Genomic DNA, 16305 nt, shown 5'->3' with positions numbered 1-16305 from the left:
GGGGAGGTTCAGACTTCAGAGCAATGATAAAAAGGTTTATTCCTCACTCTTTTGTTGGAATTTTAGTTCCAAGTTAACATGATTTCTTATCCGCTTCATAAGTCATGCATCTGCTTAATTAGGTGATAAGTAGGGCTATTGTGGGGTTTGTTTAAACTCCAGCATAAGGAATTCTTGTTTAAGAAAAAAGACTTTTGGCTTCTTTAATTACAAATTGATTGCAACATCGTGTTAGTATGTGATTTCTCACATCTGGTTGTAATATTTGTGAAGACGTGCATTGCACGTGCATTTGGAAGCGGGCCCGTGGCCCGCGCCGGACGGCGCCGACGCTGACCCGGGCCACCTCCTCCACGTATTCTTGGAGCTGTGGCTGGCCGATTTACATGAAATTAATTCCCTCAATTCTGGTGGCAAATATAATACACATAATCCATATTGTTATGCACTAGCGTGTGTGTGTGTGAAATAGATGGATTATGGTCCCGTACCCAATAAGATGGATATGTGTGTGTGTTAGAGAGAGGGAAAGGGGGAGAGAGAGTGAGGAAGAGGGAGGGAGTGTGTGTGTGAGGATTTGATGGTAAAAAAGGTCGCCAATGTCGTAATATTGAACTCTTTAAGTTAACGTGGCCCCATTGCAACGCACGGGCGTTCTTCTAGTAAATGTAGATTGTCTATAAGTACACCTGCACTAGTGTGATCTTGGGGTGTCAGGTATAGAAATACCTTCTTGTCCCGCATTAACATTTTCCCGGTGGGTTGGGTTGTAGCTCGAAGTATCTTTGGCACTAACACGTGGTGATCTTGAGGCATCCTATCCCTTAAACATGCATGCATGCAGGTGTCGTTCTGTGTTCATGCTTGCCGGTGAGAGGGTAACGTCCGATAATGCATGCCTTGTGCAGTATTTTGTGTTGTCTTTTCTGTTCGTCTGGCTTTTCTTCAATCTTTGTAACAGGGCTTCTCGAACACTTTGTGTCGTTTGGCCGTGTGACTATGTTCATAAAGCATGACGAAAGTCTATTATTTTTTTGAACTTGACGAAAGTCTATTTTGAGAGAGCGGGCGAAATTCTACTAGACACGAGAGAAACAGGTGATGGGTTGTTTCATCCTCGTGACAAGAACCACCGTGTGTCACTGACAGAGCAAGAGACGGCGAGACAGTAGATTGATCGGGACGGGAGTTTGGATCATATCTATTTCGCCTCAATTTATTATACGAATACGAGTATATGAAGGCAACAGAATATGCTGAGACTTTTTTGGTGTCTAGACGGCATAGCTTACAAGTAAAGTACATCGCACTGCACGTGCACGTCCGCGGACCTACCGGATCGCCGCCCATATCGTGGATGTCCCCGTCGGGTGACGGCTGGCCCGATCTCCTCCCCCGCGCGCCGAGTCGCCGGGGCAGCTAAGCACTCGCCGTCACGCAAGTAAAGAGGCAACAGAGGCTGACCAGCACTCGTCCAACTCCCTATAGCTTAGCTGCCAGCAGCAGCTCGCCCACCACGTCCCCCCGTCGCTCACATCGCAGGCAGTGCGCGTCGTCCTTGCCAGCCAGGCTGAGTACCTCCTCATATAGTAGACATCTCAATCCACCATTTCTGGCTAGCTCGCTCGCTCACCGAGGTCGACCGAGCGGCGGCGACGGCGAAGTGGCGATGGGGTCGACGAGGCTGGAGAAAGTGGTGTTCGCGCTGAACGGGCGGCGGTACGAGGTGGCCGGCGCCGACGTGCACCCCGGGACCACGCTGCTCGAGTTCATCCGGACCCGGACGCCCTTCACCGGCACCAAGCTCGGCTGCGGCGAAGGTACGTACAGTTTAACAGTTATAGACTTAGAGCGCGCATGCTGCATGCACTGCATGCATGCTAGCTGGTAGCTGGCTCTTGATCCACCATTCTCTTGCTAGCTCTAGCTAGGAGCGTATACGAACGCTGCTATATAATCGCACCACGCGAAGCAGATCGACATCGGTCAACCGATTTATATTTGTACTGATGTCGGTCGTGTGTGTGCTGGAAGAGCACACACTTGAATTATGTCTTGTGTGATTTTGCGTCGACATGACATGCATGCGTTGTGGTCCGAGCGTACATCATTAATTTGATGATCCAAAGACGTACGTGATCTGCTTTATGTTTAGCACGATCACTGTCTTCGTGAACTCCCAGTACGTAGTACAAGGAAATTGGTGGCTCAGTCTGTTGGAGATCGGCCGATAGCTGGTCTGACACCGAGATCATTATGTTGGCGACGATGTCTAATGTCTTTTTTTTTTACGAGAGATGTCTATTTCGTCCTGATCATGCAACATAATTCAATTTTGCACACTTGGAAGTTAGAAATATGTCGGGCTAAAGTGATCCTAACTTAGTTGGTCGTATTGATCTACAATATCACGTCACGGTTCGAGGTAGGCAAAATATGGTTGGTTGAGCTGTAGTAGCTCGTACCCCAAACTATAGTAACGAAAAGGTAGTCGACTGATTTTTGCGTTCGCCATCACGCGTGAATGCGTTCCTTTGTGTTAGAGCTCATCTAGGATTTGCAACATGGCCATGTTACAAAGGACAAGGGGCTACTAAGCATGTGACAGGTGTGTCCGTGTGGGAGCTCCGCATGGGATTGTAACATGACCCGTGTAGAGGGCAGGGGCAATAAGGGACGTGACGTGTGTGTGAGAGCTCAACTTGGGATTGTAGGGAAACATACTGCGCAACAACAAAAATTACGCTATACGACCATGTCTATCACTATGAAGATGTAGGATAGATCTAATCTCATCAACAAGATCGCAGCAGGGAGGAAGAAGTTGTTGGTGACAATTCGACGATTCCAGCCTGCATCTAGGCTATAACTCCAGTCCCGAGAATTACTTCACCGATTGAGAGCCAAAGTTGACGACCTCCTATGGTGTCCACGCGTATCAAAGTACTCCTTCAGTTTCGAATTACTTGTCGCAGGTATGGATGTATCTAGATATATTTTAGTTTTAGATACATCCATTTCTACGACGAGTAATTTGAAACGGAAGGAGTAGATCCGAAACAGACGACCCAACAAGATTTTCTTTCCCGGGCAGACATACAAAGAGACTAGACTACGCAGACTCCACGCCGCAAGCTTTGCTTGCTCCACGTCGATGAGGGATCTCTTTTTTAAATGGAGAGAGGACCAGAGGAAGAGACGACGGTGGAATATCAGATAACTCTCTTTTCTAAGGAAAGCAGATAACGTTTTCTAGTGGGGGTCAAGAAGAGGAAGGACAACTAGGAGGCATGAGCGGTTCCCTATCTCGAAAAAACAAGAATCGTTATCCACGCAGCAGAAAAAATGTGGGGACGTTTTCTTGTCCAAACAGCACCGCTCGCACTGGACGTGCACCTACCGGCTCACCGCCATGCATGCCGCGTTGTCCCCGTCGGTGACGCTGGAGGCCACGCGGAGGCGTGCGGCTAGCACTCGCCGTCACGTACGCAAGTTGGCAGCCAGCATTCAACTCCCTCGCTATAGCGCAGCGGCAGCTCGCCCACCACCTTCTCCATCACACACACGCACCGCCGCAGAGTAGCTACTCCCATACATCTATCAGTCAGTTCTAGCCAGTCGACCGAGCGGTGGCGATGGGACCGGTGAAGCTGGAGAAGGTGGTGTTCGCGCTGAACGGGCGGCGGCACGAGGTGGCCGGCGGCGACGTGCACCCCGGTACCACGCTGCTCGAGTTCATCCGCACCCGGACGCCATTTACCGGCACCAAGCTCGGCTGCGGCGAAGGTGCGTACAGTTACGGGCTTACAGCACGGATGCTGCATGCTAGCTAGCTCGCTCTTGATCCGCCATTCTCTTGCAAGCTCTAGGAGCGTAGTACGAACGCTGCCAATTGCACCGGCCCCGCAAAGCAGACCAACATCGCTCAAGCGTTGTACTGTCGGTCGTGTGTACTATGCTGGAAGAGCACACACTTGAATTATGTCTTGTGTGATTTTGCGTCCACATGCATGCGGGCGTTCTGCGTTGTAGTCCGAGCGTACGTACATCATTAATTTTGGAGTACCTTATCTGCTTTATACTCCCTTCCTACTACAATAAGTGGCACAGATTTAGTATAAAGTTGAAATGGAGGGAGTATTTAGTTACGAGCGCGATCACTGTTGTGGTGAACTCCCGTTACAAGGAATTTGATGTCTATTCAGTCAGTTGGAGATCGGCCCAAAGTCTCGCACCGATATCACCTTGTCGGCGGGGATGTTTTCATATCTATTTCCGCATGATCGTTCAACATAATGCAATTCTGTAAACTTTGAGATATGTTGGGCTAAAGTGATCACAACTTTTAGTATGCCATACTGATTGTAACATATATCACGTCCAGATTCGAGGTACGCAATATGGTTGGTTGAGCTATAGTAGCTCGTAGCCCAAGCTTTAGTTGCATGTCTATATATCTAATGATCTTCTATTCCGTGGTCCACAAAATGGTACACTAAGCTCCAGAAGCAAATAGTCTAATCACTATTCAAATTTAACTCCATGCATCTGCTCTCATAATGTCACATACAAACGATTGGTGTCGGTGCTTGGATGCATCCAGCTGCGGTGTGCTCAGGTGTCGATCTAAGGTGCAAGGGAATATTAGTAGTTAACAAATTGCAATTTTGTAATTGTCCGTGGTTTCGTCATAGATGCAAGTGATTCATCTAATGTTGTGCCTTTTAAAAAAAAAACGGATGTAAATGCGCTGCCTGGTCTCACCACATAAGTAGAGTTTACAAAAAATTACAGACTAGCCATCATACCGGCCATGAATCTCTGGTCTACTCTCGCAGCATTATTTGAGCACTCATACGGAAATAATGACGTACCTTGATTGCAAGAATGAAAAGGAATATCAACGGGAAACATAGACTTTGCATCTAGTGTCGAACTACCGGTCACTGTTAGCTAAGCCGGTTGATCGGTGGTTTTTTTTTTAGCATCAGTACAAACACAAGCGCTCATATATACGCGCATACACTCATTTCTATGAACGCACACACGCACACCTTACCTCTATGAGCACCTCCGAGAGACTGAGCCGGCATATCATCTTGAGATTTACGAAGTCACCGTAGGTGCCTCGTCGTCGACGGAAACGTCTCCTCCCACTGAAAGCGCATCGCCGAAAATCCTGAAATAAATCTAGGAATAATGCGAGCACCAGGATTTAAACCCTGGTGGGTTGGGGATACCACTGTCCACCTAACCAACTCAACCACAGGTTGATTCGCAGTTGATCGGTGGTTATGATCATATTTTGCAAGTGACATGCTGACAGTGATCTTCCTTGGCGTTTACATTTTGGCTATAGCTCACGATTCTACTTTCCCATGTGGAACGTGCGTTCTCACCCGTCCTTGTCACAGAGTCATAACCAACACTGTTTCGTTTTGTGCGAATACGCATTTGTTGTCAAATCCTCCACAGCGGATAGTTATTAGGTGGCACGTCCCTTTCTCATGGCATGCACGGATTATAATATAGTACATTGTTATAGACAACATGTACAACAATAACATCACCATCTACTATAAGTCTTTGCGTAGAAATCGTACGGATGCTTTGCAGATTTGAAGTCCTCTTCCTCTCATATTCTCATTTCCCGCCTTTCTATCACATCGCTAAAATTCCTGTGCGGCGGTGCTTACCTATGGTTGACTGAGCCCGATAATACCAGATACACGGGCAAACAACGACTGACTTTCACGGACAGGAGTGCGTGCTCTTCTCTAATTGGCTCCCCATAATTTCACTGATTGGTCCACCTCACTTAATTAAAACTCGGCCAATCCTGACCATCCCTGTAAATTGCCCGTGAGCTCCCCGTGTGTGTAGCATCTCTCGACTAAGCCCTTCCTTACGTGACGATAATCTGTAACTACTCCCTCCGTTTCAAAATAAATGATCCAACTTTATATTAATTTTGTACTAAAGTTAATACAAAGCTGAGTCATCTATTTTGGAATGGAAGAAGTAATTGATACCTTTCTTTTTGAGATAACTAATTGATACCCTTTTTCTTTTTTTGAGGAACTAATTGATACCCTGGAAGGCTTGCAGGAACAGCACGTGTAGGCGGAGAGAGGAACTAGAAATGACTCTGGATTAGGTCAGGTCGAGGGATGGACCCACAAACGCACTTTGGGAAGGGCCCATGGGCGGGATGGGAGCCCCTGTTTTCCTTTTCTGTTTCTTTCGTTTCTTTTTTCTTTTTGTTTTTTTTTACTTTTTGCTTCTTAAAAAGATTGGGGGTTCCATAAACTGTTCACAAAATTGATTTTCAACCGTTCCTAATTTCCAAAAAATCTCAAAAATAATAAGAAGAAATATGTTCAAATTTAAAACATTCTCGTTGTTCTAAAAAATCACGGAATTGAATTTTACAAAATTTTGAAAAGATATTCAAATTCATAAAAATGTTCATGGATATCAAAAAAGCCATCGACTATAATTTGCTTACGAATTTAAAAAATGTTAGGGAATTTCAAAACTTGTTCTCAAATTTCTAAAATTCTCATCAATTATAAAAATTTACATAATTTAAAAAACAGGAATTTCCAATTTTGTTTTAATATTTTAAAATATTTACTAATTTTAAAAAAACTGCTCAGACTAAAGCAATATTCATGAAATTTTAAATTGTTCATCTATTTAATAAGCACAATCACGAATATATTTTTTGTGAATTTAAAAAAAATGTGCTTGATTTTCAAAGAAGTTCATGACTTTGAAAAAGTGTTCGCTGATTTGAAAAAACTTCACAAATTTCAATTTTTTTACAAGTTTGATAAGAAATTTGCAGATTTGTAACAAAAGAAAAGAAAAGGGAGGAAGAAGAAGAAGTAGAAAAGGAATAACTGGACAAAGAAAGAAAAACTGGTTCAACGATGGTTCTAGGACCTTCCCAAAACCGGTGGGAAGAAAAATCAGAATGGCCTGGCTAGGACGGGACGCACGCAGAGGGGCGGGGGGCACACAGTAGGTTGCTATTTAGAAAACCTACGCGTGAAATAGGATCACCTCCATGCAGGGATGTCATCGAATCAGTGGTCGAGCTTGAAGCCTAGTGCTAGGTATGCTGGGAGTGTCAAACAAAAAGGGAATAGCCTATGGGTTGTTGGTCCAAGGCTTAGGAGTAAATGTATAGCTTAAAAAATTATAAATGATAGGTGGCCCATGATATGGACTGTCCCCCATATAGCTCCGCCACTGCATGGGACAGGAGCTTACCGAGCTATAATTTGTTATGGTTGGCATTCATCATCCTACCTACCTAATGCGACACGGCTTGGAGCACCAACCCCTCGAGTGGGGCCATTCATTGTTGCACCTAACTCGCTCCACCTGGATAATATATTCCCGGTCTAGCACAAGTCAATATCTTCCACTCCATCAATTTCTTAGCTCAATGAGCCTGCTAGAACTTATGGCAACCACACCACTAAGATTGAGCTCCTCCCCGTCGGACCTGCTCTTGGTAGCGCCATTGGTAACGGCCCCTCCTCCTCATAGGCTCAAAATCCTCAAAAGGTCAGTACATCCACAATGTACATTGAGCAAGTATGCTCTACATTTTAGAACAAGACCTAATGAGTTACTACCTACGTTTCAAAATAAGTGAAGTTCTACTTTGTCCTTGGTCAAACTTGTTTAAGCTTGACTAACCCTATAGAAAAATATGTCAAGATCTACAACACAAATACACTAGTGCAAAAATAATCTCATGAGACTAATTTGATGTTCTAGATGTTAATATGTTTTTCTATAGACTTTGTTAAATTTACACAAATTTGACTTAGGAAAAAATTAGAACTTTAATTCTTTTGAAACGGAAGTAGCATCTCTTAAGCTAAGGATCCAAAGTGACAATTTAACCACACTAGTAATAATGTACGTGCAATGCACGTTTTTATTAGGTAGGATATTAGTTGCACGTTATATTAGGTAAGATATATCTGTTGCACGTTGGTATTTAGTAGTATATCAATTACTTTTTCGCGGGAATGGTAGGATATTAATTACATGGCAGATTTCATGGAATAGTGTTGAGTCAAAACGTGTTTATAACCAATGGCAGTGGTGGGTAATTAAAGCGTTAAACGTGTTTGGTGCTCACCATTGGAGAGATTTGAACCGTTAGATAACATGATTTGACGGTTGAGATGGTTTGGATCTGCCCTTTAGGTCTTTTTATATTAGTATAGATAAGTGGTGGGTAGCATTTAACATGATAGCATTTGGATCAACAAAGATGTAGGGAAAGCTATTCAAAATTCGGCTTGATTTTGTAATTATTTTTTTTGGATTACACCAGCCTGATGAAATAGAGTTTGTGAAGATCACGAATCCCTGGTTTAGACACAAGTGCTCTCTCAGTTAATTAATATAAGAGCCTTTAGATCACTATTACTAAATAGTGCTCTAAACACTCTTATATTTTTTACCGAGAAGGTATCATTATTACAAACTCCACGGATGCTGATGCAATACTGCAAAAGTTTATGAAAAGAATAAAATGCACGGAATGCGTAAATTTGTTAGTGATGTTACTTTAAAAACAGACCCATCAACCATATCAATATTTGACAAAATCACAGGAATATTGCAAAAGAGCCCCTCATACCTCTGAGAGTAAAAACGGTACCCAAATTTCCCAAACCGGCCCTCAAATCCCTAGTTCTGCGTTGCCGCCGCACGTCTTCCCCAAATCCGGCGTCATCTCCGTCGAGCCACCGTGTCGTCCCTTTCCGTCTCCCGTCTCGTCCCCGCTCCCCTCGCTCTCCAATCTCTTACCATTTCTCTGCCTCCGCCACCCCTCTGACCCAACCCATGGCCGGAGGCGATCCAGAGGGTGAAGCGAGAGGACGCGGCCTCACATGCCGCTGGCGCACCACGGCGGTGAGGGTCTCCGCATCTCTGAGACAGGGGGGATTTTTTCTGGATGATTTCTACATATGCTTTGCTATGATTTTTTCTGGATGATTTCTACATATGCTTTCCTAGCTGATGTACTAAACTGAACCACCCTGGCAAATTCATGTACTCATAGTGTGTTTTACTCCTATGCAAATATTTTTAATAATCTGGTAGTATAAGGTTCATACTTCATAATGTCCCTAGTTTGCGGATCGGCATTCATCGTGTACACGCTTGCATCCGTATGATTCACTGCTGTCATTGTTTTTGTTTACCTGGGAGTTCAGATTCTGAAATAAGAATCCAAACCAAATTGGAATTAGTAAGTACTATCAGTAAATTTGGTTATATTTGTTCAATTTTCACATAATGCCATGGTTCTTTCGGTTCGTCCTGTTCCTCCAGATCAATGTTATGTTTATTTTGTCCTGAGAAGAGGCGGATATAGCATCCCATGAATAACTGTATCGTTGTGCTGTATTGCAGGTGGATGTGGAGCTTGTGTGGTCCTCATAGCAACTTACAATCCAACAAAAGATGAGGTCACTGAGTTCTCCGCAAGTTCATGCCTGACTCTGCTCTACAACATAAATCTCTGCTCAGTCATCACCACCGAAGGCCTGGGAAATACCAAAGATGGTTTCCACTCTATCCAGAAGAGGATGGCTGGGTTCCATGCTTCCCAGTGTGGCTTCTGCACTCCTGGCATGTGCATGTCTATTTTCACCTCTCTTGCCAATGCCGACAAATCCAAGAAGCCTGAGCCACAGAAAGGGTTCTCAAAGTTGACGGTGTCCGAAGCAGAAAGGGCGTTCTCAGGCAACATGTGTAGATGTACCGGTTACAGGCCAATTGTCGACGCCTGCAAAAGTTTTGCTTCAGATGTTGACCTGGAGGATTTGGGCCTCAATGTATTCTGGAAGAAAGGCGATAAGCACGCCGACGTTAGCAAGTTGCCAGCTTACACTCTTGGTGGTGGAGTCTGCACTTTCCCGGACTTCCTGAAATCCGAGATAAAATCTTCACTTCATCATCTAAATGATGATTCGGATGTTACGATCTCCAGGGAGGGTTGGTATCATCCTAAAAGCATCGAGCAATATTATGATTTGCTGAACTCTGGCTTGTTCAGTGACTGCCCAGTTAAAGTGGTTGTCGCGAACACAAGTTCTGGTGTGAAGGGATACAAGGATCAGGATCTATATGACAAGTATATTGACATCGGTGACATTCCAGAGCTTTCAGCTATTTGGAAGAAAGACGGTGGCATTGAAATTGGAGCAGCTACACCAATTTCTAAGACCATCGAGATACTTGAGCAAGAAGCCGGGTCTAAATCATCTCCAAATGGAAGTGTAGTTTTCAGAAAACTCGCCGAGCACATGAGCAAGGTATCCACACCGTTTGTCCGTAACACAGCAAGCATTGGTGGGAACATAATTCTAGCACAGAAATACCCTTTTCCCTCAGACATCGCGACCATACTTCTCGGCGCTGCTTCAACTGTTCGTCTTCAGGTTTATTCAGAAACACTAGTGGTTACTTTGGAAGAGTTTCTGGAGCAGCCTCCTAGTGATCCCAGTACATTGCTCCTGAGCATATTTATTCCACATTGGGCTTCAGATTCTCAGAAAGAAAGTAAGGTCATCTTCGAAACTTACCGAGCAGCGCCGCGCCCTCTTGGCAATGCGGTTTCATATATTAACTCTGCTATGCTGGGCCGTGTCTCCCAAAAATCATGTGGTGATCTTGTGCTGAGTAACCTACACATGGCCTTTGGTGCCTATGGGACGGAACATGCTATTAGAGCAACAAAAGTTGAACAATACCTGAACGGAGAAGTGCTCACTCCATCTGTTGTGCTCGAAGCAGTTCGGTTACTTAGAGAAACAATTGTACCAATGGAAGGAACATCACATGCTGAATACAGAGCCAGTGTGGCTGTTGCATTTCTCTTCAGTTTCCTGTCTCCATTTGCTAAAGGAATCAAAGGGCCTGGAAAAACTCCGAGCATTGGTTCTGCTAGTTCTTCAGATACAGATGATCCCTGTAACCTTCCATTGTCTTCACGTCGAGACACAGTTTCCAGTGGTGATCATAAACCAGTTGGCGAGCCGATAAAAAAGTATGCAGTTGAGCTTCAAGCTTCTGGTATGTGTTTATTAAGCTTACATCATCAAAATTATTAATGGGATCTACATGTTCTTTTCCTCTCCAAATTATCCTTCCTTTATGATTACGTTTAGGCTGATAGAATTTCTTCTGTAATGCAGGGGAGGCAGTATATGTAGATGATATTCCTGCTCCAAAAAATTGCCTCTATGGAGAGTTTATTTACAGCACACAGCCTCTTGCATATGTCAAGAATATCAAATTCAAGCCTTCTTTAGCATCAGAGAAGGTCCTCACAGTTGTTTCCGCGAAGGATATTCCAAGTGGAGGGCAAAATATTGGATCAAGCTTCATGTTTGGGGACGAACCACTTTTTGGTTCTCCAGTTGCTGAGTATGCTGGACAAGCTCTTGGTGTCGTGGTACTTATCTTCCATATTTTTAGTTTACTCAACAATAAATTCTTGTATAGTAAAGTCAATTTATAAATAGGATTTTCTTCATTGTTTCTCTCTGGAAAATAAGTTTATGAATGTTAAGGAAGAAGTAATTTTTAATTAGAAGGGGCAAATCTGTACAAATTAAAATATTATACCGTAATATCACACAGTTGTTCATCCAAAATATATCCAAAATTTCTTTTGTATTTTGTAAAATACCCCAAGAAAACCCGTATTAGATTGGGTTAATTGAAAGCTTATGGAAATTTTCTTCAGTGAGCTTGTATTCTTTTCTTTCATTAAAACATTGCTTACTAAATGTGAATGCAAGTGGATATGCAAAAAAATGCACTGTATTGATGTCACATTTTATCATAATATGATCATATTTAACTTAAACATCATGAGTAGTCTTTTAAAATTAAACTAATTTATAATTAATGCAAAATTTCCCCTGGTTACAAGTAAGCATTAGCTACCATTTTCTCTAAGAATCAAAAACTTACTACAAAAAATTGTTATTTTGTATTTCTTTAATACTGATGTCACTAAAATGTGTACTTTACCTCAGATTGCAGAGACTCAGAGATATGCCAACTTGGCAGGCAAACAGGTCGTTGTTGAATATGACACAAAAGATTTGAAGCCGCCCATCTTAACTGTAGAACAGGCAGTACAGAACAATAGTTATTTCGAAGTTCCTCCTGGGAAGTATCCAAAACAAGTTGGTGATTTCTCGAAGGGCATGGCAGAAGCTGATCACAAGATCCTCTCAACAGAAGTATGTTAATTCTACACACCACGAGACCTTTCCATACTGACATCTCACCTGCATTGCTCAAAAGTGAATGGAAGTTTTTATACTTAACAACGCAAACGTTTAAATTTGATTTTCGATGGTCTCTGTTTTCAACACCACATACGCATTAATATGTATGACTTCGATGATCGCAGGTGAAACTTGCCTCTCAGTACTACTTCTACATGGAAACACAAACAGCACTGGCGATTCCAGATGAAGATAACACTATTGTGGTCTACAGTTCATCACAATACCCTGAGCTTGCACAGAATGTCATAGCGAGGTGCCTCGGCATTCCATTCAGCAATGTGCGTGTTATTACAAGAAGGGTTGGAGGAGGCTTTGGCGGGAAGGCATTCAGATCATTCACTGTAAGTAAGATCAAACAATTTTGAACAGCAGCCCAACAAGGCCTGTGTGTTACAACTGAAACAATCTAACAGTACTTTTTTTATGAATATTGCATTTTATGAATAATTGCTATTTTTTACGCTAGATTAGAGTTCTAGTGATAGCTTCTAACATAAGTTTGCCCATTTGAGCTTCATTTTACCATTCATTCAGCTTCCAAGAAAGCTGGAACATTGACTATTTCAGCTATTGCAACTCAGCGATCCAACAATATATGCTTTTGCAGGTAGCAACGGCAGCTGCACTTTGTGCCTTCAAGTTACGTCGTCCAGTGCGGATGTATCTCAACCGCAGTACTGACATGATCATGATCGGTGGTCGGCACCCCATAAAAGCATATTACACTGTTGGTTTCAAGTCCAATGGGAGAATCACAGCCTTGCACCTGGACATTCTCATCAACGCTGGGATTTCTCCAGATGCGAGCCCCCTAATGCCTGACACTATGATGTCAGGCCTGAAGAAATACAACTGGGGTGCTCTCTCGTTTGACATCAAGGTCTGTAAGACAAACAACACATCCAAGTCAGTAATGCGTGCTCCTGGAGATACGCAAGGCTCTTTTATTGCTGAAGCCATCATCGAGCATGTCGCTTCAGTGCTGTCGCTTGATGCTAATATTGTCAGGCAGAAGAATTTCCACACCTATGACAGTCTTGTGCTGTTCTATCCAGAAAGCGCAGGCGAAGCATCGACGTACACATTGCATTCTATTTTCAATAGATTACTCACGACGTCAAGCTACGTGCATCGAGCTGAATCCATCAAGCATTTTAACAACCGCAACAAGTGGCGGAAGAGGGGTATCTCTTGTGCGCCCCTCATCTTCAAGGTGGCACCAAGGCCAGCTCCTGGAAGAGTTTCTGTGCTCAACGATGGTTCCATTGTGGTTGAGGTTGGAGGTGTTGAGGTTGGGCAGGGACTGTGGACCAAAGTACAGCAGATGACGGTTTTCGCGTTGGGACAGTTATGGCCTGATGGATCTGAATGCCTTCTTGATAGAGTGCGTCTTCTTCAGGCTGACACGCTGAACTTGATCCAAGGTGGACTCACTGCTGGCAGCACTTCGTCTGAATCTAGCTGTGCAGCAACCCTTGAGGCCTGCAACATGCTGGTTGACAGATTAAAGCCAGTCATGAAGAAGCTCAAGCAGCAATCCGCTGGTGCTGTTTCATGGGATGCTTTGATTGCTCAGGTTTTTTTTTTCATTTCCCTCTGGATTTTTATGCTACATAAGAGTAAAATATTTGTGTGTGGAATTGGTATCTTTATACGTGCTAACACTTTCCCAAATAGGCCATTAAGGATAATGTTAATTTGTCCTCAAGTGCATACTGGGTACCTGGCCAAGAATCCAGCACCTATCTGAACTATGGAGCTGCTATAAGTGAGGTACAAAAATATTCTGCTAAATGTCAATCACACTAGGATAGTTCAATAGTTACTGGATGGGATATTGTGATACTTTTCTGACTTCCTTTTCACTTTTTACTAAAAATCCAGGTAGAGATTGATGTTCTTACAGGAGCTATTACTTTACTTCGGAGCGACCTTGTGTATGACTGTGGAAAGAGCTTGAACCCTGCAGTGGACTTGGGCCAGGTTTGAGATATTTTCCTCTGCGCTATGCTCTTCTTTTATCATTTTGTAGTGAACACGGATATTATTTGATAATGCCTTGCATCGAAACAGAGCGAAGGACATTACATGGCAGCCCCAATCAGAGTTTTTCTTCATTATAGTACATGATGGTATCGTATATTCACATGTGATCTCTACCATCCACCTTACAGATTGAAGGGTCCTTCATACAAGGAATTGGTTTCTTCATAAACGAGGAACACGAAACAAATGCCGATGGACTGGTTGTGAGTGACAGCACATGGGTCTACAAGATCCCGAGCGTGGACACCATCCCGAAGCAGTTCAACGCCGAGGTGCTCAACACTGGGTACCATAAGAACCGTGTTCTTTCGTCAAAAGGTATGTAGTAGGATTGTGCTTTCTCTGAACTGAAGCAACATGAATATAGTTTTACTATTTTGCCAGCTGAAATTTTTCATTGGTTAAAGTGATTTAACTAGTCTGCGTCTGCCAGCCTCTGGGGAGCCTGCCGTGGTTCTTGCAGCGTCGGTCCATTGCGCGGTGAGAGAAGCCATCCGAGCGGCGAGGAAGGAGTTTGGAAGCTCAGAGCTCATCTTCCAGCTCGACGTCCCTGCGCCGATGACGCACGTGAAGAAAATGTGTGGTTTGGACATCGTGGATAGGTACCTGGAAAGCCTATCTGCACATCAGTCTCGAGCTGTGGCGTGATACAAGAATGGGGTATTGTCAACCGGAAGGAGTCGTGTTGCCTGACGTTGAATGGCAAATTGCATACATGTTGTTCGAAATGTTTATAGTATTCGGTGCTGTGCTTGCACACTTTTTTAATAATTATGGGTTGAGATTTGCGTTGATGATTCCTGACTGAACCTGAAGGTAGGCTTGCAATTAAAATGCTCGCTTATACTACTAAATAATAATCCACGTTTGCTATTTGCAAGTTGTCTGAAAACAAAATTTGCGTCATTGGAAGAGAAGAAGATGGCGAGGCACAGTCCGAGGCAGAGCCAGGGCGACGCCAAGCCAGGGAGGACATGGCTAGCCACCCTGTCGCCGGTGTATGGGAGTCAGGGGCGGCGCTAGACGTATTCTTGAGTCTTCATGTGAATACCCATGATTTTTACAAAACAGTGTTGATTTTAGCAAAACAGTGACAATTTTCAAGAAATAACAATGATTTTGGCAAAATGAATACACATGAATACCCGGTTGCAAATTCCTGGAGCCGCCACTAATGGGAGTCATAGGCGGCGGCTTGGGTGCTGCTCCGCTGCTATGGCCTCCGCGGGGTTGAGGCCGTGGACTTACATGAGCTACAGGTGATCCGGTTGTTTGATGGCGAACCTTGCATGCTCTGGCCTTCGGGGCGGCTGGCGGATCCCGAGCGGGAGCAGAAGTGATCTTGGTCGAGGGGATGCGTCAAAGCTCGAGGCTCAGACGAGCAGAGGTGGGCTTGGGGAAGAAGGTGGCGACGAAGGCACCATGGAGGTGTCTGCCGAAGCCGGGGACGATGTCGACATCGTCGGCTATAGTACCTGACCAAATCGACCGTGGGGAGCTCTTGTCAGTTGGCGACAAGACGGTGGAGCTCAGAGATATGGAGGCAGAGGAGTGAACTCATCGAAAATGTGTGGATGCCACGATGGCGTCCAGATAACGTGCATGTTGGTGCCCTGGGTGCCAATGTCAATCTCGACCTGGAGGCGAACTCTCTGCACGTCGCACTGATGAGATGGAAGGCGACCTGATTGGTTGGTCCCATCGGGCCCCATTGCTCAGTGCAAAAAGGAAAAGAGAAAAATAAACCCTCCGTCCCATAATACAAGAGGTTTTTTGACACTACACTAGTGTCAAAAATGCTTTTGTATTATGGGACAGAGAGAGTATCATTTTTTGAGAAACAGAAAAAAAATAGGTGGGGGGAGACCGGCTAGACCAGGTTCAGCCCAGTTTGGTTTGTGTTGGCTCCTCT

At 44.1% G+C, this 16305-nt stretch overlaps 1 protein-coding gene across 3 annotated transcripts; it reads left to right on the top strand.

Moving 5' to 3' along the window:
- Nucleotides 1-1493: 1493 nt before the first annotated feature.
- LOC125525922 (putative aldehyde oxidase-like protein) lies at nucleotides 1494-15187 on the top strand. Of its 3 annotated transcripts, none has more exons than XM_048690926.2 (10): nucleotides 1494-1820; nucleotides 9451-11115; nucleotides 11238-11497; nucleotides 12087-12296; nucleotides 12470-12688; nucleotides 12955-13923; nucleotides 14025-14120; nucleotides 14232-14330; nucleotides 14522-14711; nucleotides 14827-15187. In XM_048690926.2, exons 1-10 carry the CDS (start codon nucleotides 1670-1672, stop codon nucleotides 15039-15041), a joined length of 4074 nt encoding a protein of 1357 aa, XP_048546883.2. In that variant the 5' UTR covers nucleotides 1494-1669; the 3' UTR covers nucleotides 15042-15187. The 3 variants fall into 3 exon arrangements, with proteins under 3 accessions (XP_048546883.2, XP_048546884.2, XP_048546885.2); XM_048690927.2 differs by lacking the exon at nucleotides 1494-1820 and adding an exon at nucleotides 3516-3786; XM_048690928.2 differs by lacking the exon at nucleotides 1494-1820 and adding an exon at nucleotides 8681-8946.
- The last annotated feature ends 1118 nt before the right edge of the window (nucleotides 15188-16305 follow it).

Source organism: Triticum urartu, chromosome 7A (assembly GCF_056163025.1).
Source record: "Triticum urartu cultivar PI428250 chromosome 7A, HENAU_Tu73, whole genome shotgun sequence".
NCBI classification, from domain to species: Eukaryota; Viridiplantae; Streptophyta; class Magnoliopsida; order Poales; family Poaceae; genus Triticum; species Triticum urartu.
Note: the sequence above shows the minus strand (reverse complement) of the source record. Positions and strands in the feature narration are given on the sequence as shown.

Bases quoted from the DNA above. Each gene is read 5' to 3' on its own strand.
- LOC125525922 (XM_048690926.2), top strand. From the start codon at position 1,670: ATGGGGTCGACGAGGCTGGAGAAAGTGGTGTTCGCGCTGAACGGGCGG. The intron at 1,821-9,450 runs GTACGTACAGTT...GCTGTATTGCAG, and splicing joins CAAGCTCGGCTGCGGCGAAG to GTGGATGTGGAGCTTGTGTG. The intron at 14,121-14,231 runs GTACAAAAATAT...CTAAAAATCCAG, and splicing joins ATGGAGCTGCTATAAGTGAG to GTAGAGATTGATGTTCTTAC.